The sequence below is a fragment of the Bos indicus x Bos taurus genome, chromosome 24, assembly GCF_003369695.1.
Source record: "Bos indicus x Bos taurus breed Angus x Brahman F1 hybrid chromosome 24, Bos_hybrid_MaternalHap_v2.0, whole genome shotgun sequence".
NCBI lineage: Eukaryota > Metazoa > Chordata > Mammalia > Artiodactyla > Bovidae > Bos > Bos indicus x Bos taurus.
In genome coordinates, this window is record NC_040099.1 from 49,951,003 (window position 1) to 49,974,288 (window position 23,286).

At 47.8% G+C, this 23,286-nt stretch overlaps 1 protein-coding gene across 2 annotated transcripts in view; it reads right to left on the reverse strand.

Annotated features, from left to right (window-relative positions):
* MYO5B (myosin VB) overlaps nucleotides 1-3,456 on the reverse strand; it is a 334,782-nt gene extending 331,326 nt beyond the window's left edge. For both annotated transcript variants that reach the window (XM_027526146.1, XM_027526145.1), the window contains exon 1: nucleotides 3,172-3,456. In XM_027526146.1, the coding sequence (XP_027381947.1) occupies nucleotides 3,172-3,198 (27 nt within the window). In that variant the 5' untranslated portion in view covers nucleotides 3,199-3,456. The remainder of the gene's footprint in view (nucleotides 1-3,171) is intronic.
* Nucleotides 3,457-23,286: the final 19,830 nt, after the last annotated feature.

The window sequence follows — 23,286 nt, forward strand, 5'->3', positions numbered from 1 at the left end:
TGGGCTAATTTGATTTATAAAAGACTGTCTTTTCCTGTGGGTTGGAAACAAAGTACTAACACTTGCCACATACGTGCCACTTGTGACGAGAGCCCATCATTAGCTCCACCTTTCTGTATGAGCGCTGGGGCTGACTCACTTTGACATAACCCTCGAAGCGTCAGACGTGGACTCTCACTCTCTTTTCCCATTGAGGAAAACCTCAGTACAAAGAAAGCAATTTCTTAAAGGTGAGGTGTTGGGTCTTCTGAAAACAAGAGTGCCTTTGTCATGGGAAATGCCCTCCAGCGATAACTAAAATCATCTCTCCCCTCCCCACAAAAAATGCCACATATCATATAAGCCTCCAGTTGCAGAGAACGGATAGACAAGGAGAAGAGCAAGAAAATAGTAATGTGGAAGGAGGAGAAGAAAGTCTTTTCTTGGGTAACTGGGAATAGATCAATCTACCAGGTTCTTACCTGAAACTATTTACAGTACTTACAGGCTAGTTTATACACTTAAATAAGCATCTCACAGTCCAATAACAACATCTTATACCATGTCACTAAAGCAACAGGTATAATCAATAATGGCTCTAAAATTTCCATCCCACGCATAAATGCTGTTGGCATAATAGATCATTATTTCCATCATGCATAATATATTAAAGTGCATGCCTGGACCCAGTGTTCCTCACATTAGAAAAGCCCACTAGCAAGTTAAAAATAAAAAAGGGAACATTGGCTACTTTGATAAATACACTAAAATAAACGAATCATCTTCCCCAAGAAACAAAGTGAATCTAAGTCACAGACACGGTTTCTCTGTATAATTTATGATTTCATATGCACACTGAGACTCCAGCCTAGCGAGTGGGATGGTCATGGTGAGGAAACAGCACAACTGCTCCTCATAGTAAAACATAAGCATGTTCAACTCTGCCAGAAAAAGTAACAGCTGCTCAAGATGCAATCTGGTTGGAAGCTACTGCGTGGGCCACAGAAAAATCTCAATTTGAGATTCATAAACCTAAAACATGATTAAGAACAAGAAACCCATTAACAGTGAGGTACAGTCCCCGGGCCTTAGGGAGAAATGCAAAGACTGCTTTTGGACTAAGAATGCCAAACCCTCATACCAACGAAGATACTTTTCTTCTTAAGCACCTTGAGAGCCCTCGCAAGACCTTTTCTTTAAGAACTGTTTTTGTCCTTTATTATCTATAAGTCAAGAGAGAGTACACTGGAATTTTAGCTCAGACTCTAACTCATCATTTCTAATAATTAACATGCAATATATTCATTTCTAACTAAAAATCAAATTGAGTGTTTCCCCTGAAAAGTATCTTTAAAAGCATCCCAATGTTCTTGTTTTTCAAGATCAGGGCTCCAAAAATTAAGGGTTTACTCAATTGTCCATTAGCTTGTGTAATACGGCAATTAGTTATCATTTGATAAAGTAATATAGGATACGTGGCAGGGATATTCGGTTAAGTCACTCATTTTACTTGGGAGTACAAGCGGTATTTTCGTGCACTTTCGTAAGGTTCAGAGCTTTACACTCTGAAATTTTTCCCTGCCTCGCTGGTTTCCAGCCTCCCATTGAGGTACCAGATAACCCGCTTCAAGAGAAAGACTGAAAGCTGAAGCTTAGAGGGCTCCTCCCAAGACTCCCAGTGGTCAACAGGATGGGGCGCTCTTCCAAAACCAGAAACGCCAGAGAGTGCACCCCCCGGCTTCAGGCTCACACCCTGTCTTCCCAGAAGCGGTCTTTCATCAGCGATCGCTGCCGGCACCCCTGGGGCTGGCGGAGGTGCACCAGGTGAGGGCGACCCCGCCCCCAGCCCTCTTACAGACTCCACTGCCAACCTCGTGTCATCTGGGCTCAGCCCTGTCCGCCACCCCCCCCCGAGAGGGCGAGGGATGAGAAAAGTCCTCAAACGGAAAGGGGGCGGCCAGCCCACGGGGCTGAAGGGCTCGCCCAGGTGCGGGGCAACCGCGAGAAGTCTCCAGGTGAGGATGCGGAAGTACCTGTCCCTCCCCCGCCCAGACCGGTTGGCCCAGGCGCGCGTCCTGCGGATCACACAGGGGGGCGCGCCAGGCACCCCTCCGCACACGTGGACAGGTGGGCACCAGGCACCGGCAAACGAGTCCCGGCCCCAATGAAGACAAACCGGCAGACGACGTGTCGGGGACATCCAGAACTCAAAAAAATATTTTAAGGGGGGATGGGGTGCGAACGTACAAAAGGCCCCTCACCCCCTCACCGTCCCCCGCGCCGGCACCAAGCGCAAACCCGAGGGGGCCTCGGCGGCGGCGGGCGCTGGGGGGAGCGGCGTCCCGTCTCTAACTTCAATCGGGGCAACTGCTGCGGAATCCGGGCAGTCTCCGGCTCGCCGCACCTGTTCTCCCGACTCCGAGGACCGAGTCCCGCACATCCATTCTGACCTTGAGGACAGCCTGGAAATCCCACACTCCACCCCAAGGGTCAGCAGTACTCCCACCCCCTCCCCGCAGGGACTGAAGCCCACTCGGGGCCCGCCCGGAGGGACCACCTCAAAATACCCACCCCGCGGCGGAGTAAGAAAGCGCTCCCCGCGCCCTCCCGAGGTCCCCCGAGCATCCTTAGATCCGCGGCTTCCCCATCTCTTGCCGCCGCGCCCCGCCCCGAGGTTGAGCCCCTACCTTTTCTCCCCAACCCGCAAATGGAGGAACACCGCCCCCCCCGGATTCAGATCCTTTGGCATGCGAGAGGGTCACCCCCCGAATTCAGGGTTTCCCCTCTTTGGCACGCGAGAGGATCGCCCTCGGAAGATCGCGCTGCAGAGCACCGAGGTGGGGGTCCCCAAGCAGGGGACCACCGCGGGCGGCGGGGTGGGGAGGGCGGTCCCCGCGGCCCGGACTCCGAGCCGGACGGTGCCGGGGGCTTCGGCCGGACTGCGCCGGGGCGAGGACACCTACCGCAGGGCGTCGGGGAGCCGGGGTACGGTCCTGGCCGGGGCGCTCCCGGAACAGCCAAACTTTCTCTGCCACCCGAAGTTAGGGGCTCCGAGGCGGCGCGGAGCTGGGAGGCTCCGAGGAGTCGCCGGCGCCCCCACGCCCCGGCGGAGCCGAGGGGTACCGAGCCTCCGCGGGCCGCGCGCCCCGCCGCCCTCCCCCGCGCGCCGGGCTCGGCGCGGCCCGCGCTCACCTGGCTGTAGAGCTCGCTGACCGACATGACCGCGCAGGCCGGGCCGAGCCCGGACGCGGTGCCCTGGGCGGGCGGCAGGTCCCGGCGGCTCTCAGTCCTCGGCCGGCCCGTCCGGCGCCATCTTCTGCCCGAGTTTCTCGGCTCTTTCCCCTCCTCTCCGACCTGCCCCGCCGGCTTCCTGGAGGCGCCGCGGCAGGCTCGCTGTCTGCGGGCGCGACCTTTACTCCCGCGGCGGCGGCGGCGGGAGGGCGGGGGAGGAGGCCGCGGCGCCGCTCCCCGCGCAGGTATGGGAGGCGGCGCGGGCGCGCCGGAGGGAGCGGGCGGGCGCGCGGTCGGTGCGCCGCCGCCGCCGCCGCCGCCTCCTTTGAGCCCTACGGGGGCCGGGCCCGCGGCCGCGGGGTCCCCGGGGCCGGGGCGGGGCCGCGCGCGGAGCGATCGCCGACCGCCCCCTGCCGGCCGCCGGGCGCGCTCGGGGCAGGTGCGAGCCCTGCACCTGCCGCGCGCGCTCCGCGCGCGGACTGCGCCGCGGGAGGCTGGGCGGGCACCCAGAGGAGATGAGGAAAGCAAAACACAAAGAGGAGGAAGAACCCGAGAAGGGAAAAGAGGAATAAAAAGGAGAGACGCCTGAGGCCGAAAGGCTTCATACATTTTTCCTATGGGTTTTCCCTGGGCATTAACATTCCCATTATTAACATTCAATTATGGGTAGCCTGTTAAAGACGATTTGGAGGTACTCGAGATTGCACCAAACAGCGCCCCGCGCTGAAATCTGAGCGCAAGCAAAGTGGAAGTCGAAACTTTTCTCCACCTTTGCAGATTTCACCCACAGCTTCCAACTAGGCTCCCGGCCGCCCCACCGGAGAACTGTTTGCCTCTCTGGGAAACCTCACATTTCCCCCCTCCCTCTCATGCACTCCCAGCCCCTCTGCCGTTCTCTGTCTCATTTACTTTGGTCGCGTCTGCCAGTGACACCTAGCAGCTTTGCGCTCTCTTCGGCTTCCAAAGAAAAGTAGAAATCTCAGCCAAAAAGGAAAAGAATTGGCAGGAGTCTGTAAAGGGAGAGCAAGGGCTGTAGGAGGAGACGCGGTCTTCTGGCTTGGCTTTCGTACCTGAATGAGGGATGACTTCTGAAAGCAGTTCTCAGCCAGAGCATCCATGTCTGCGGCTTTTCCGGAGCCCCACTGCCTGGCGGGAGATTCTTAGACCCATCTCGTTTAAGACCTTCTCGCTTGGAAAGCAGGATCCGCATTTAGTCCACCTGCCGCCCTTCTCAACCATGCCTCCTCAATGAGAATTACCCGGGGAGCTTTAACAGTTCCACCGTGAGGAACACCATTTGGCGAAGGGTGGGATCCCAGTATCTGAAGTTCCTCCCTAATTCTAAAGAATCATACTTGCAGGGTTGACCAGTGCCAATGACCTAAGCTTGGACGACTCTTCTTGGATCTGAAAGGGAGCTCCTGTCCTGTCTCTCTCCCTCAAAAACCTGTCTGCAGAGTGTCCTTCCCTGTATTCTGGTAGTTCTTGAAGTGTGGGCCCCAGGGCCATTAGCATCACCTGGAAATTTTTAGAAATACAATATATGGGGCCTCATTGAGGACCAATCAGAAAGGCTGGGAGTGGGGCTCAACACCTGTGTCTTCACATCTCACCGAGGTCCTTCCCTCTCAAATAAGAAAGTCTCCTTGCTAAGACTCGGCCCTAGTCTAGTCCCTTTGTAATTCACTGGTTCTCAACACTTTCTGCACACTGGAGTCACTTTTACAAAGACAAATGCCTGGATCCCACTCCCAGAAATTCTGATTTGACTTGTCTGGGGTGCTGCCTGAGCAGAGAGATTTTTAAGCATTTTCAGGTGGTTCTAATGACAGTCAAGGGTAAGAGTCTCTGCTTTCATTCCTTCCTAAGCAGTTCCCTCTCAACCCCATCCTATTGAAACTGCCGTCTCTGTCTGAAGCTTGGGGTGGGAGCTGACTCTCCCTATGTTGTTGTTCCCCCTTGGCCTCTATCATTTTTCTCCTCTTGTTTTCCCGGCTTTGCTAACCACACCTTCTTCTTTCTCTTCCTGAATAAAACTGTGGCCCATTTCCCAGATCTCAGCTTTCTTCTCAGCCACGCCCCCATCTCTCCTCTTACCGCAATGTTAACTCTCCAATCCAGCTCTAACCTCTAGACCCACTTCTCCACCTGCCAGGTAGGCAATGCTAGCAATCCCTCTAAGCTCTTGGACCAACCTGAGACTCACGTGACCATCCTTTGTCCCCATCCCCAACCCAGGTCCAACTTTCTGGCTTCCATCATACCTGGCATGAATTAAAAGCTGAATTCATGCTGACTGAGCTGAATCACGTCCCCGAGGAGGCTCCTACTCTTGGCCAGAACTTTGTGGATGTCTAATGAAGAATTAATGCTTTTGAACTGCGGTGTTGGAGAAGACTCTTGAGAGTCCCTTGGACTGCAAGGAGATCCAACCAGTCCATTCTAAAGGAGATCAGTCCTGGGTGTTCTTTGGAAGGAATGATGCTAAAGCTGAAACTCCAGTACTTTGGCCACCTCATGCGAAGAGTTGACTCGTTGGAAAAGACCCTGATGCTGGGAGGGATTGGGGGCAGGAGGAGAAGGGGACGACAGAGGATGAGATGGCTGGATGGCATCACCGACTTGATGGACATGAATCTGAGTGAACTCCGGGAGTTGGTGATGGACAGGGAGGCCTGGCATGCTGCGATTCATAGGGTCACAAAGAGTCGGACACAACTGAGAGACTGAACTGAACTGAACTGAATCCCACAATCAGATATAGGCTTTCCCTCCTTGGAATAATAATAAAAACATTTGAAAACTTACTTTGTGCCAGGAAAAAGCATTTGCCAAGTGCTTTACTTCTGCAATCTTGTCTGAGCCTCAAAGCAACATTTTAGAGGAGGTTCAGATATTAACTCTGTTTCATAAGTGAGCAAAGTAAGGCTGAGGGTGCTCGGGAGATGTTCTAGGTCAGAAAGCCAGTACTGAACTCAAACTCTATCACACTCTAGAGCCTAAGCACCTGCCAGCAGTTCCTGAACCTTAGTGGGAATCAGGATGAAGGGGATGCCGGGGGATACTAATCTGGTTGGTCCATGTGTGTGCATGCTTATTAAGTACCCTAGATGGTATAGGGCTCATACTTTTAAGAAGCACTGCTCTGTGCTCCATGGTTTCTCAAAGTAAAGAGAAGACATTCATTGTAAGTGACTTGCTCTCCTTCCTGACAGATGGGGCTTTCCATCACATACAAATGAGGAAGAACTTTGAACTTCCAAAGCATTCATCTGCACTGCACCCTGTAATATGTGTGTACTAATATCCCTGTGTGTGTGTGCTAAGTCACTTCAGTCATGTCCAACCCTATGGACTGCAGCCTGCCAGTTTCCTCTGTCTATGGGATTCTCCAGGCAAAAATACTGGAATGGGTTTCCATGCCCTCCTCCATGGTATCTTCCCAACCCAGCGATGTGACCTGCACCTCTTACATCTCCTACATTGGCAGGCAGGTTCTTTACCACTAGTGCCACCTGGGAAGCCCACTAATATCACTGACTTCTCAACACTAGGCTCTAAGGCAGGAACAACACAGACCCATTGCCTTGCTCAAAATAGAACTCAAGAAATAGTAGGTGAATCGTGCTGGACCTAGTGATTTGAGTCTAGGAAAGGTGATGGGGTATCACTTCCATGGTTAGGTTATAAGACTGTGACTTTGTCTTGCTGGACTTTTCTCTGACATTTTTCATATGTTTGCTCCCATGAAGCAAGCTAACCTATTGTGAGCTGCCCTATGGAGAGATTCATGTGACAAGAAACTGAGGGTAACCTCAGACCAACAACACTCAAAAACTGAATTCTCCCAATGCTGAATGAGTGAACTTGGAAGCAAATTCTGCACTAGCCAAGGCTTTAGACTTGACTTGAAGACCACAACCCCAGCTGACACTTTGATGGCAGACACGTGGGACACCCAGAAGCTGAGGATCTGGAAAAGCTGTGTCTAAATTAAACTGTGAGATAATAAATGTGTATGGTTTGAAGCCACTAAGTTTTGGGATAATTTGTTACACAGCAAGAGGTGACTGAGACAATCACATACAAAAAGGATCCTCGGTGATTATCCCACTGGCACGAACTTCATCCTAGCGATTTCTCCCCTCCCCTTCTCGGTAGGTTGGTTTCCCAAATATTCCTACCTTCTAAGGCAGCATCTTCAAACTGTGGTCTGTGGTGCCCTAATTAATCCAGGACTTTTCAAGGAGCCACTAGTCCATAGTTTGTTTTAAGAAAATCAATTTCCAGATCCTATATGTCCAAATTAACTCTAAACATGACTTTGACAAAACAAGCCTGCAGTTCGACAGCTCATTCTGAGATGGTCCTTCTCACTTCTTCTCTCACTTTGCAGAAGAAAGCACATTTCTCAGTCCTCCTGAGTGATGGGGTGGCCCTTTCCTTGGAAAGCAAGAGCCTCCAGGACATCAAACCAACGGACACTTGGAAGCTTTGGTGTTGAGAATGCCTGACTCTGACGAAGGGGCCACACGGTCTGGGCAGGTTGGGTGGTTTCCAATTCTGTTATCAACAAAACTGAAGGAGGAACTAAGACATTGTCACCTGACAGGTTATTAACAATAATCTTTTGATGGATCACCATGTGATTTTTGGCAACTCAGAAGAAATTCAAAGAATTGAGGGACACTGTTCTAACAAAACTTTCTTTCCCGTCTATTTATTTTCGTAAGCAAATACAAAGCATTTATATCTATAACAAAAATACTGATTTTTGAAATTGTATAATAATACAATTTGTGATCTTTCATTTCAGAATAGTTTTAATACTTGACCACTGCAAAATTTTTAATATATTAATTTATATACATATTTTTGTTATAGATAAGTATCACTGGTGGTTATTAAAGGAGTTTCTAGCATTAAAAATGTAGGATAAAATCTTGTAGGGAAAGTGGAATAAATTCAGATTCAAAGGAAAAAAAAAAAAAAGATTTAAAGAACTTGTGTGGTTTTTAAATGGGCAAGGGAACATATCAAATTGCCATGGCAGTTAGAGTCCATTGGGTTCACTTAAAAGAATGATACAACAGTTTTATTTTAAGCTGACAATACCTAAAATATGCCAGAAATTACATCTTTTCCAACTACTTAAACTTCTTAAAATATTAGTTATTAACCTAAAAACATGGGAAGACATATACATGGTTTTTCAAAATCCCTTTAGAGTTTCAGAACAAGAAAGTCTGAAGCCCACAGAAAGAAGGGTGGTTTCTTCCACGACCTCCCAAATTAGGTCTTTATTAGCAGCTCAGGATTGAAAATGGTGTTAAGAACCTAATGCTGTGGAACACTTTCATCTTTGCAGTTTATTCAGTGGTCATCTCCGAGTCCCTCTTGGGGCAGAACAAACATTTTTTGCCTGTTCTGAGTTAGCACCTCGCCTGTGCAGATTTAGGCCGGGACTTTTCTGTCACTATTTGACAGGGAGAGACGGACGGGGACACAGACCCCAGCCTGGATTTCCCAGTGGCCACTCCTCCAAGGGGTGCAGGTGGGTGGGGATGAGGGTGGAAACCGTGCCATGTGAGGATGGTGGAAGACCACTGGGGTGTCTTGATTCGGGCACGAGAAGACTCTGGACGCTGAGGACTGGTGAAAGACGCGGCTGTCATAACCATTTTCAAACACTTGAACATCCGTCATGTTAAAGAGGGTTAGGCTGGGTCTGCTTGACGGTGGGCTGCCGTCTATGGGGTCGCACAGAGTCAGACACAACTGAAGTGACTTAGCAGCAGCAGCAGCTTCATGGAAATCAGACCACGGGGAGAAAGTCTCAGGGTGGCAGATATCACACAGCCATGAAGAACAAATACAACTTCCAATGAAAACCATTTAAGAGAGGCATCTTGTAGAAAAGTGAGCTTGCTACCCCTGGGGGAATTCAGGCAGAGGCTTGATTATCACTGAGGCTTGATTATCACTGCCAAGGATGCTGTAGATTCTGCCGCTGGGTGCGGGGCGGGCTGCACCACCCCTGGAAGTCCGTGGTTATGCCCGGCTGACTGCCCCCCATACATCTGGCTCTTGACATCAATATTCAGAGCTGTTGCCATGTATGCTGTATTGATAACCTCAAGCAAAGAAAACCTCTGGCTCAAAGCTTGCTCCCGGGAAGACTGGACAGCAGGGCTTTACAGCTCGGTTAGTCCTGTGTTTCCTTTAGGAGGTTTTCATTTGAAGCTTGACTTTAACCCTAAATGGGGTGTCCTACTGGACATCCTGTCTGCTGCAAAATGGTTGGGTTTTTTTCTAGAGGGGAAGCCAGAGAGAAAAGAGTGGAATTTATACTTTCCCAGAACCTTCAACACCTCTGCTCACAGAAGCTGTTGCAAGACTCAAGAGCTTTTGAGTAAATAACTATAATGACAACCACCCCCCACCACCCCTAGGGTGGAGTGACCAATCTCTTGGGGCTTGGATGGAGAAAAGAGAGGAGAGAAGTGAGGTGGCGTGGATGGGAGGAAATACAAGGTAACTCCTGCAGGCCCACAGTCTGAATGCCCCTAAAGTAACCCTGAGCCCCCAGTCCACCAACCACTCTTCATGTCAGGTCACTTGCTCTCGGGTAGGCAGCTGCAGGATCCCTTTCCAGGGACACAGTATAGTTTCTCCCTAGCATCTTGGCTCGGAGAAGGCAATGGCACCCCACTCCAGTACTCTTGCCTGGAAAATCCCATAGATGGGGGAGCCTGGTGGGCTGCGGTCCATGGGGTCACTAAGAGTCAGACACAACTGAGCAACTTCACTTTCACTTTTCACTTTCATTCTTTGGAGAAGGAAATGGCAACCCACTCCAGTGTTCTTGCCTGGAGAATCCCAGGGACAGGGGAGCCTGGTGGGCTGCCATCTATGGGGTTGCACAGAGTCGGACACAACTGAAGCGACACAGCAGCAGCAGCAGCAGCAGCATCTTGGCTCCCTCTTCTGGACACTTTTCCCAGCTAATTTTATCTTTGCCTTTTCTCTCGCTTTCAGTATTCCTTAATTTTCTGATCTTCCAAAGTCATAACGGGAAGAGCCTTAAAGAGATCAATCTCCAACCTTCTGATTTTATAAAAGAAAAAGCAAAGCTTCTAGAGGAGACAGAGCCGCTCAGAGTCACACTGCTGGCTGGTGGCTGGGCTGCTTTTGGCCGAGACATTGCTGGGAAGAACTGGGAAGTGGAAAGGCGTTCACAAGGCCCACTTTCATAGCAGAGAATGTCACTCACAATCACTACACACCTGCCTTGCTCACAAAGCATACCCTTCACCCCCACTCACCCATTGATAAAATTGAACCATTAAACTGAGATCTTGCCATGGGGGGAGATTATCTTGTGTTCTGAGATTGAGAGGGAATCAGAGCCTGAGGTTGAGCTGAGGATAGATCTCAGGGCTTGTATTAATTACATAAACCTGTGAATTCATAAAAACTGCCTGGAATATGCTATCTGTTTCCAAATTCTACCCATCCTCTACCTCCATGATTCTTAGGCTTGGCTATACACTAGAATCACATAGGAATCACTTCAAAAAGGCTGATTCCAGGATCTCCAGCTGAATGGTCTTTTCACGCCCAGGCACTTCTAAAGCAGAGCTACCAAACCTCCACTCTTGGCCTCACCAAATGTCCCACCTTCTCTGTGAAGCCTTCCTCCACTATATGGATACACTGTCTGTATCTGTATTCATTTCGTTACCTGGGATTGACAATATCTTTAATATACTTTTTTCACTTTAATATCCTTTTTATGTATATATCCTATGTATGATGAATTAATATTCCAAGTAAATATAAGCATTATTTAAAATATAAAATGCTCACTGTCTGAATTTTTGACATACATAAAATTTAAAGACAGTTTAATATTTAGAGCTTTCGATTCTTTGCTAAACTCTCTCATTTCTATTAGGTAAAAATCTGCTTGACCAGATCCCATGATTCTTTGTTCTGAAGGCCAAAAGGCTTTGGTTAGAGACTTAGTAGAGACTCTGAATATGTACTTATTTTGCCTTTTAATTCCAGGGGTAGCTAGATAATTTGCTATCAAGAATTTACATCGCAGGGTGGTCAGTTGGCATATCAGAAAAGGCCACATCCCATACACAGCCTGCAAGTCCTTCTGTTATTCACATCTCAGTCAATAACCAAGTCTCGGGTAATTAGCAACTAATGGACATATGAGTTGTTACAGGTTATCTCCCAGGAGCTCACCAAGGACAGTCCTTTTTTGGAATGTATAAGGTTTCAACACCGCAAGCCTGCTGACTTAACCCTTTCCTACGTGCTGTGCCGTGTTGTGCTTCGTCACTCAGTCATGTCCGACTCTTTGCGACCCTATGGACTGTAACCCATTTCTCTGTCCACAGGCATTCTCCAGGCAAGAATACTGGAGTGGCTTGCCATGCCCTCCTACAGGGGATCTTCATGGCAACCCTTTATTATAACAATCCCCAAAAGATAATTTACTGTTTTTCTTAATCTGGCTTTAATGAAGTAAACTCAATCATTAATAATTTCAAATCTACCTCAGGAAAAAATTAACTATTAAAGAAATACATTCAGTTCAGTTCAGTCGCTCAGTTGTGTCCGACTCTTTGCAACCCCATGAATCGCAGTACGCCAGGCCTCCCTGTCCATCACCAGTTCCTGGAGTTCACTCAGACTCATGTCCATCGAGTCAGTGATGCCATCCAGCCATCTCATCCTCTGTCGTCCCCTTCTCCTCCTGTCCCCAATCCCTCCCAGCATCAGAGTCTTTTCCAATGAGTCAACTCTTCGCATGAAGTGGCCAAAGTATTGGAGTTTCAGCTTTAGCACCAAAGAAATCCCAGGGCTGATCTCCTTCAGAATGCACTGGTTGGATCTCCTTGCAGTCCAAGGGACTCTCAAGAGTCTTCTCCAATACCACAGTTCAAAAGCATCAATTCTTTGGTGCTCAGCTTTCTTCACAGTCCAACTCTCACATCTATACATGACCAGTGGAAAAACCATAGCCTTGACTAGACAGACCTTTGTTGGCAAAGTAATGTCTCTGCTTTTCAATATCCAGGTTGGTCATAACTTTTCTTCCAAGGAGTAAGCGTTTTTTAATTTCTGAAATAAAGATCTGACAGGGCTGGGCTGGGCCAGATTAGAGCCTGAGGCCAAAGGAAAAATGCATGTCTGGCCTCAGGCTCTAATCTGGCCCAGCCCAGCACTGTCAGATCTTTATTTCAAAATTTAACATTTCCTTCCTCGAGAATTACATGCATTTTTCCTTTGGCCTCAGGCTCTAATCTGGCCCAGCCCAGCACTGTCAGATCTTTATTTCAAAATTTAACATTTCCTTCCTCATGAATTTTTCGCACAAATCTTGATTTTACAGATAACATCATGATTGCTGAGTTTTTTGGTACCCCTTAAGCTTGAGAAACCTATATGCAGGTCAGGAAGCAACAGTTAGAACTGGACATGGAAAAACAGACTGGTTCCAAATAGGAAAGGAGTACATCAAGGCTATATATTGTTACCCCGCTTATTTAACTTCTACGCAGAGTACATCATGAGAAACGCTGGGCTGGAAGAAGCACAAGCTGGAATCAAGATTGCCGGGAGAAATATCAATAACCTCAGATATGCAGATGACACCACCCTTATGACAGAAAGTGAAGAGGAACTAAAAAGTCTCTTGATGAAAGTTAAAGAGGAGTGAAAAAATTGGCTTAAAGCTTAACATTCAGAAAACGAAGATCATGGCATCTGGTCCCATCACTTCATGGGAAATAGATGAGGAAACAGTGGAAATAGTGTCAGACTTTATTTTGGGGGGCTCCAAAATCACTGCAGATGGTGATTGCAGCCATGAAATTAAAAGACGCTTACTCCTTGGAAGGAAAGTTATGACCAACCTAGATAGCATATTGAAAAGCAGAGACATTGCTTTGTCAACAAAGGTCCATCTAGTCAAGGCTATGGTTTTTCCACTGGTCATGTATAGATGTGAGAGTTGGACTGTGAAGAAAGCTGAGCACCAAAGAATTAATGCTTTTGAACTGTGGTGTTGGAGAAGACTCTTGAGCATCCCTTGGACTGCCAGGAGATCCAACCAGTCCATCCTAAAGGAGATCAGTCCTGGGTGTTCATTGGAAGGACTGATGGTGAGGCTGAAACTCCAATACTTTGGCCACCTGATACGAAGAGTTGACTCATTAGAAAAGACCCTGATGCTGGGAGGGATTGGGGGCAGGAGGAGAAGGGTACAACAGAGGACGGGATGGCTGGATGGCATCACTCGATGGACATGAGTTTGGGTGAACTCCGGGAGTTGGTGATAGACAGGGAGGCCTGGCGTGCTGCGATTCATGGGGTTGCAAAGAGTCAGACATGACTGAGCAACTGAACTGACTGACTGAAGCTTTACACCCAAAATTAGTCCCTCATTCACCACATCCTGGTGCTGGCCCCATAATCATCAATGGTGTTGCTTCTCATTTTTTTGCATTCATATTCGATTGATTTTAACACTCTTTCATCACATTATAGAACTATATAAGTCATAAGACTAGGATATACTAGGCCAACTGTTACAGTAGCATAGGAAATCTACTATTTTTTTTTTTTTTTCATTTTTAAAAATGTTTTTGTTTTCGGGACTTCGCTGGTGGTCCAGTGGTTAGGAACACTGCCTTCCAGTGTGGGGAACACAGGCTCAGTCCCTGATTGGGGAACTAAAATCCCACATGCCACAAAGCAGCTGTGCCTGCAAGCCGCAACTACCGAGCCCCCCAGGCCACAGCTAGAGAAAGCCCATGCAGTGCAACGAAGGCCCAGCACGGTCAAAATTAAAATAAATGCATCAGATTTTTAAATTTTATATTGGCGTATAGTTGATTAACAATGCTGTGTTAGTTTCAGAAGTGCAGCTAAGTGATTCACTTACACATACACATGCATCCTTTTTCAAATTCTTTTCCCATTTTAGGTTATTACAGAATATTGAACAGAGTTCCCTGTGCTATACAGTAGGTCCTTGTTGGCTGTCTATTTTAAATATTATTGCTTCTCCTTTTTAGAACCTCAAATAGCACCAAATCAGAAAGGCCTCCCTCATCACCCGGCCTACAGTCACACCCTCCTCTTTCTTTTTATCAACTCATACTCTGAAGTTGCTATATTCATTTTCTTATTGCTTCCTGTCTATCCCTTCCTCCCAACCAATATAAGCTTCTTAAAAGCAGAAACTGTGTTCATTTTGTCCACTGTTGAACTCTCACACTTCAGCAGAGTATCCCTTACATAGTAGATGCTCAGCAGATAGTTGCTTTGAGCCTCCACCTTGGGGCTGGAGCCTTTTTGTCTGGATGGGCACAGAGAGCAGGCAGCCAGGTGAGGGTCCCTATCCTGTGACTGCCAAGCTGCCCTCTGTGGCTTGGGGGGATCCGGTAGATCAAAGAACCCACAGAGACAAGTCCAGAGGCTTCCACTGGATGCTAAGGAAGCCTCTGCATGAGTGTGCACATTCTCATGCATTTCAGTCAAGTCCGACTCTTCACAACCCTGTGGACTGTAGCCCACCAGGCTCCCTGTCCATGGAATTCTCCAGGCAAGAATACTGGAGTGGGTGGCCATTCCTTTCTCCAGGGGATCTTTCCGACCTGGGGATCGAACCTGCATCTCTCTTATGTCTCCTGCATTGGCAGGCAGGTTCTCTATCATTGCCCCACCTGGGAAGCCCAAGGAAGCCTCTAGCTATCTCCTGTTGTACCAGTTTAACACGAAATGTCTACAAAGCACAGACAAGTTGCACTCATATTCAAACTTCATGTCATTCAAATGAGCTGCGTGTAAACTCTCCAGCCTCGCAGAAAACACCCCTTTCCTACCTCCTCTGACCTTATTAAGAGGTACTTTGGCCCGTGGTGTGTCCTGGGAAAATGATTCATCCTTTTCTAGATTTGTGTTTCCAGGCACCTATTGTTAAAATATGAACACCTCTAAAGGAAGTCATGAGCAAGTCATCAGAGGGGAATGTTTGCATTCTAATGCCTTTGATTCTGAGTCTTGTGTTGCCTTCCGCTCTTGCTCAGTTGATACTGCCATTCTTTGGGGGGCCCTGAGCCCCTTCCTTCTCCTTCTGGCCTCTGCACGTTTCCTAACGCCAAAATCTCTCCTTCTGTTCCCTAGATCTGCCCATGCACAACCTCTGAGGACTTCCCGTCTCACTCAGGGTACCAGCAGGGTCCTTGCAATGGCCACGCCTCTGCTCCCTCCCTCCCCGACTCAAAGTTTGAAGTTTCCTTGTCAGAGCACAACTTGTCTGTGCTCTGTAAACAGATCCTATTAAAAGTGTACAAAGGAGAGAGCTAGAGGTTTCCTTGGGCTGCCCGGGTGGTGCAGTGGTAAAGAACCCGCCTGCCAGTGCAGGAGACATCAGCGACGGCAGTTCGATCCCTGGGTCAGGATCCCTCCCTGTGCCTTGCTTGCTGTCCCTGGTACACCTCCCAGCCGGCCTCTCTTGGATGCCTTTTCTGCCTCCACGGTTTTCACCCCCTCACCCCCTCAGGGCTTTTCTTGTGAGGTCTTCCTGTCTATTTCATTTAAACTTACATGTCGCCTTGTCACTTCATATCCTGCCATCATTTATCTTTCTCTATGCCATTACTACAGTCTAGCATAATCTATTTTTTCCATATTTATTTGTTTATTATCTCTCTCCCTTTGTGAGAATGCTAGGCTGTTTTATTCTCTTCTTCTTAGGGGCAGCCTCACTTAAGCCTGGTTCTTTCCAGCCTGAAGAGGAAGTTTGGGTGATGTGTTAGTTCCCTAGGGATTGGCTGACCTGACAAAGAACCACAAACTGAATGGCTTAAAGCCATGGAAATGTACTGCCTCACAGTCCTGGAGGCTAGAAACCCCACTCAGGGTGTTGGCAGGGCCGCACCTCGTCTGAAGCCTGCAGGGGAGGACCCTCCGGCCTGCTCCACCCTCCGGTGGTCTGCAGGAAATACCTGGGGTCCTGGGCTTGCAGGCGCATCGGTCCAGTCTCTGCCCTTGTTGTCACATGGCCTTCTCCCTGTGTGTGCCTATGTCCCTCTGCGTCCTCTCCTCTTTTCATAAGGTCACCAGTCACATTGGATCACAGGCCCACCTACCCTGGTGTGACCCATCTTAGCTAATTACACATGCAGTGAACCTACTGTATTTCCAAATAAAGCCACATTTTGCGGTCCTGGGGTGATTAGGACTTCAGTGTATTTTTTTTTTTCTAAAGGAACACAACTCTACCCGTGAAAGGCGACATCTCAGCACGTCCTTTTCCAGTAGTTGTTCTATCCTGTGAAGACAAAGATATGGGGCTGGAGACAGTCTTCCTTCCTGTCTTGACCGTTTACTCCACAAGCAGTTACAGAGCCAGGCATTTGCTATCACTGAGACCAAAAGGTGACATGTGAGTCTTTCCTCCAAAGACCACCCAGGCCGGTGACAGCCCACATAGAGCCGTGATGACACTGCCGGCGGTCCTGTGCAGGCCCACATGTGGGCGGGCCCTCCCCTCCAGGGCCATCTGTTGTATCCACCTCTGGCCCCTCCCACAACATTTGCATCCCCAGCCTCCACAGCTTTGGAGTGTGGGGAGGTGTATAATTTAGGGTTTCGTTTTTATGCTCTAGATGAAAGTTTATGTTCTACTTTCTCCTTCAGTGTGTGTTACTCCATAAATTAGGCTGTAAAATTCTCTCACACACAAGGTTATCTTTTGACTCAAGCATTTTGCCATTCCTGCTCAAGCTGGTCTTAAAGCTTATTCCACAAGCGGCTGATGAAGTCTCTGTCCGGCCCTTGCCCCCCACTCCTCACATGTACCACCCGCAGGCAAGCTTGGCCCTGGAGCTGCCACCAGTTTGAAGCCCAAAGTCAGTAAACTGTCCAACTCAGTCATAAATGCTCATCTTCCCTCAAACTGCACCCCAGTTCCAACATGGGGAGTGCCTCTTTACAACCAAGCCTGGCCGTGGTCTGGTTGTAGGAACCAAATCCTTGTTTTGTCCTAGCGCCCTCAGCTTTACCTGATTCCCTATCAAGTCATATCCTGGTTTTCCAAGGACAAGACTCGGCATCTCCCCCCACAGTCTTGCCTTGATCTGTGACCCCATCCTTAAGCCCAGATCTCAGTACTTTGTCCCAATATTTGCCGTGGTTTCCCATGGATGCCTGGACCTGCCAAGATCTTGCTTCCAGATTCCCAATGCTGGGAGTTACTCGCCAGTCAGGATCCCTGTGACCCTTTTCTGGTAACTTCACAGACTCCCTGCTCCTCGCTGGGGGATCTGCTTGGCTTTGGGGTCAGTGGTTCTCACTCATTGTCCTGTGGCACACCGAGGCAGCACTGTGAACCATCACCACTGGGCCACCAAATCCTGATTACAATATAAAATTGATTCGTGTTTGAAAAGACACTTTCGTGAGCAGGATGCCATCTGCTGTGGATGAAAGGTAAGGAATGAGCAAACATGTCTGCTCGTGCACTGCAGGCTGAGTGTGAGTGCAGTCAAGCACTCTCTCCCACACGGGAGAGGGTGTGCAGTGTGGGCTGGCCTGGGTGCTTTTGCAGACCCCACGACACATTGTGGGGCTGCAACGATGACCGTGTTTTAAGCACCTCCCACGTGTCTACTTTTGTCTTTTGATCATTTCAGATGTATCAACAAATATTCTGGTATTTAAAGTAAGGCTTGAAACATACACAAAAACGTTGAAGATCCTGACAAGATTGAGTTCATTGTCCTCTTTCATAATACCCTCCAGTCATCAGTCAGCCCCTCCCCTTCTAAAGTTAATCAGTGCTGTGCGTGGGAATATGCTGGCTGCTTGGCAATAATGATCAGAAAGCATCAAGTATGCACATCCCCCTTAACCCAGAGTTTCCACTTTAGGGATTTACTTTGCTAATATTCTCATAAGTTCACTCATGGTGGCATGATTTGAAATAACACAAGAGTGGAAGCCACCTGAATGTCCTCTATGAGAGACTCCTGGTGGCGCGAAGCCCTAAGGTTTGTCCATGGAGACACTGGTTTAGCCATTTCAGAGATTAGTTTCCCAGAACATTTTCTGGTGAGGAGAGGACATTGTGCATACAGGTCGAAGATCACATGAGTTCAGGGTCAGAAAAGAGAGCCAAAACTAGCTGTGAATGAAGGGAAGGTGGGTAACTATGTGTCCTCATGGGGAAAAAGTCAAAAGAGATATGTCCAAGGGGTGGAGATTATGGAGAAGGGACCCATCTGTTAGAGATGGGCTGGGAGGAAAGGTGATGTCATTAGAGGAAAGGTCTAAAAGAAACAGCAACTGTCAGGGAGAAAACTTGATTTTTGTATTTTTCACTATTGTAACTTGAGTGGCACCTCTTACAAGAAATGCAATTTCTCTGCTAATAAATGGAAAAGCCTCCCCTCTTCCTGACAGTGCTGCTGCTGCTGCGAAGTCGCTTCAGTCGTGTCCGACTCTGTGCGACCCCACAGACGGCAGCCCACCAGGCTCCCCCGTCCCTGGGATTCTCCAGGCAAGAACACTGGAGTGGATTGCCATTTCCTTCTCCAATGCATGAAAGTGAAAAATGAAAGTGAAGTTGCTCAGTCGTGTCCGACTCTTCACGACCCCATGGACTGTAGCCTACCAGGGTCCTCTGTCCATGGGATTTTCCAGGCAAGAGTACTGGAGTGGGGTGCCATTGCCTTCTCCGCCTGACACTGCAGACCCCTGAATTTAGTACCCATTTTATATAAAGCACATTCACTTCATAGCCTATTACTGCACAGAAATTTCTCTGGTTCTTGGCCCCAGACTTGGGATGTGATTTGCAGGATTTACAAAGAAGTGGTTTGTTATTTTGTATAATTGCTCTAAATCCTTACCCAGTTCTCCTCCCCACCTCCTAGTTTTCCATGAATCCCTCTGAGCTTCATCCAGTTTCTCTGCCCAAGTCAGATGCCCAACCCTGGCTGCTTCCCTGGGCTGGAGCAAGACTACAGTCAGCCCTAACTGTCAGCCCTAACTGCAGGGCTAGAGTGGCCCCAGCTGGGTCCTGGGAGAAAGGTCCTGGAAGCAGGGGTGGAGCAATGTGCCTGGGTTTGCAATGTGGGGAGAAGTGTGTGGCCACGTGCACAAACGGAGCAGAGCTTTGGAATTTCACCATGATTAGCAGCATGCTAAGTTCACATACACACACTGGACCAGCCATTCATGAATAGCGTACTCTGTCAGGAAATAGTGGTACTTCCCCTGTCTCACTCACACCTAGCTATAAACACAGAATCCATCACTCCAGGACTTCTTCCGTGTGAATCAGGACCATGAAGCATTTATTCAAAGCCCCCCATGTTCATTCTGAGTACCTCTTCCACTTTCACATGAGAATTCCCAACAAAATGGGGGTTTTAGTGTTTGCTTTTATCTTTTGATTGAACCAAGCCAAAATTTTGCCACCTAAAAAGAAAAGTTCCAGAACGCACTGCTCCAAAGTGGTCCATTAGGAAGAGCCCTGCATATATCCAGAGAAAAACATGACCTGAAAGGATCCACGCTCCCCAATGTTTACTGCAGCACTGTTCACAATAGCTAAGACACGGACGCAATCAAAATGTCCATCGACAGAGGAATGCATGAAACAGATGTGCTGCATATCCACAAGGGATTATTTCTCAGCTATTACAAGGAATGAAATTATGTCATCTGCAGCAACACGGATGCACCTAGAGACTGTCATACTAAGTGAAGCAAGTCAGACAGAGAAGGGGAAATACTGTATGCTATCCCTGGTATGTGGACTATACAAAGAAATGATGCAAATGAACTTACTTACAAAACAGAAAAAGACTCACAGACTTAGAAAACGAACTTGTGGTTTCTGGGGGGAAGGGATAGTTAGGGAGTTTGGGATGGTCATGTACACACTGCTCTATTTAAAATGGATAATAACAAGGAACTCTGCTCAGTGTTATGTGGCAGCCTGAATCGGAGAGGGTTTTGGTGGAGAATGGACACATGTATATGTATGGCTGAGTCCCTTTGCTGTTCACCTGAAATTATCACAACATTGTAATCAGCTATCCTCCAATACAAAATAAAAAGTTCAAAAAAATAAATAAGAAAAAGAAAGACCTCTGGATTTGGGACCAGAAAATTCCAGTTCTAATTCTCACCTTCCCAGCTGCCCTACCTAAGGAGCCTAAGGGACTAATTCACTCCGGCCCTGACTTTTTTCATTTGTAAATGTTGTTTAATAATTCTCGCCCACAAGAGAATGGATAAATGAATTATGGTACATTCAGACAATGAAACAGTGCCCAACAAGAACGAAGAATGAACTGTGGGTATGTGTGCAGAACATGGAAGAATCACATACACATTATGCAGAGTGAAAGAAATACAGGAGATATAGGGGACTACATTCTATACGATTCCATTTCTGTGAAGTTCAAGAGCAGGCAAAACTAATGGATGGGGATAGAAGTCAGAATCGTGGTTTTCTGAGGACGCCTTGAATGAAGGGCACAAGAACCTTCAGGACTCTGGAAATATTACATATCCTGATCTGCTGGTTATACAGGAGCCAACGTGTAAATGTTCCCCCCACCATGCATTTCATACATTTTATTGCATGAATGTTATACCTCAATTACAAAAAAGAAAAAAAAAAAAAAAATCCCTGCCAAGCGCTGTGGCTACAATGAAGACAAGTAAAATGACTTGCTTGTAAAGCAGAAAACGTGTACTGATGGTTGTTAAGTAATAATGAAGTATTAGAAAGACGCTGGGCTTCCCAGGTGGCTCACTGGGTAAAGAATCCTACCAGTGCAGGTGATGAAGAGACGCAAGTTCGATCCTTGAGTCGGGATGATCCCCTGGAGGACGGCATGGCAACCCACTCCAGTATTCTTGCCTGGAGAATCCCATGGATAGAGGAACAGGCTACAGTTCATGGGGTCGCAAAGAGTCAGACTCGACTGAGTGACTGAGCAGCAAGACAGAGAAAGATGCTAGATTCTCAAGAAAGCCAGGCTGTCCTTGCAGAATAGAACTACCTTGACTAGGAATAGGAACAGAGTGCTCCTGGGAAGCGCTTACATCACTTCACTGGAAGGATAGGATATGTGTTGGGTCTGTAAGACTCCCAATACTGAGTTACAGCACTTAAAATCTGATGAGCACTAACCCTTTCCTTCAGCATCTCGTTTAATTCTATAAGAGTCCAGGTTGGGCTGCCCCTGCCGCCCTCAGCCCTGACCTCACAACTGGCCTTGGAAATCAGCCAAGCCCCCAGGTCCCAGCTCTCAAAGTTGCTAAGACCCCACAGGCACCGGCTGCCTATCATGCAATAACACACCTCCTTCTTTCTGGAGTCAACAGTCCCAATGATTCCGTCACGCAGTGTTAACCATATCATCGAGACTGCACCCCTAGTGGAGAAGGAGGTGAGGTGTCACGAAGTGTGCCCAAGATGGGTCTGCAGCTACTACAATTCTGCTGCTGCTGCTGCTAAGTTGCTTCAGTCGTGTCCGACTCTGTGCGACCCCATAGACGGCAGCCCACCAGGCTCCCCCATCCCTGGGCTTCTCCAGGCAAGAACACTGGAGTGGGTTGCCATTTCCTTCTCCAATGCATGAAAGTGAAAAGTGAAAGTGAAGTCGCTCAGTCATGTCTGACTCCTAGCGACCCCATGGACTGCAGCCTACCAGGCTCCTCCACCCATGGGATTTTCCAGGCAAGAGTACTGGAGTGGGGTGCCACTACAATTCTACAGGCGACTAATTTCTCTTGGAACCTGGTGAGGTTTAGCAGATTCTCCTTTTTCTCATTTGGAAAATGAGACTTTTTGTTCTGCTTCAGAAAGTTTTGAATTCCTGCCCCAAGATAGATTCTCTGATTGAGTTGAGTCCACGTCTCACTATGACCCCCAACAAACTCCCCTCCAAAGACCCTCTCCCTCCTTGAGGCCATCTATAGTCCACACAACCTAAGGCCGTCTAAGTCCAGATCAAGGGCCACCTTTTCCCGGAAGACTTCTTGATTGCCCCAGCCATGGTTCACCTTTCCCTTTGCTAAAAATCCAGAGCAGCAGTGGTGTGGCTCCGAAGCATGACCTGACCGGTACCGCCCTCCTCCGACTCACGGAAAGGTCCTCCAGCCTCCTCCATTCAAACATAAAACGTAAGCAGAGGCAGCGCAGTGCTGTTCTAACGCAGCTTCAATACACTCTCTCCAAGGCTCTCCCAACCAGGGGCCTCGCTTCAGCCCAAGCTACATTGGAATTCTGGAGCGTTTAAGAAGGCTTAGCAGTAAATCTGTTCCACATACTTGATTATACTTAACACAGCACTGGATTATATGCTGCTTTAGTGTTCACAATTATTTCTTGTCTCTAGGTCTTGACCTTCAACCAGACTATAAATTCCTCAAGGGAAGAAACTGGGTCAGTCTTATAATGTAAGCTCTATAGTGTCTAGATACTAAAGATATTAAGGTTTTCTGCTAAAAACATGCTTGACTTTGTAAATTCAGCAAATCAATTTTATTCATATTATTTGTAGTAGCAACACTGATAGTCACAATAAATAATTGTGAGTGTTCTTATAATTGCATTTTTATTGATTCCTCCAGTTGTTAAGCACAATTTATAAAAAGCCAATTGGAATTTAAACTGCACAGCTGCTATTTTCCTAGGTAATATTGTGCTTTTTCAATTCATCTTTAAAAACTGTGCTCAGCACATTTTATAGGCCAATGGAATAAACTGCTCAAAAACAACATGGACATCTGTAATATACATATCAACCAATGTTTTAATTCCAGTCACATGTTCCTCCAGTTTAGGTTTAAGCTGTTTCTCATTCTGTTCAAACAGCCATTGCAATTTACTTGCGCACCAGATAAGCGGTGCTTCCCATGGTTTTCCTCAAGTTGACAGCAGTGGGCTTGGTATTAACCCCTTTGGAGAGCACAGGTCCACAGTCCTTAATATGAAACTCTTAGGTCCAGATATGTTTTGAA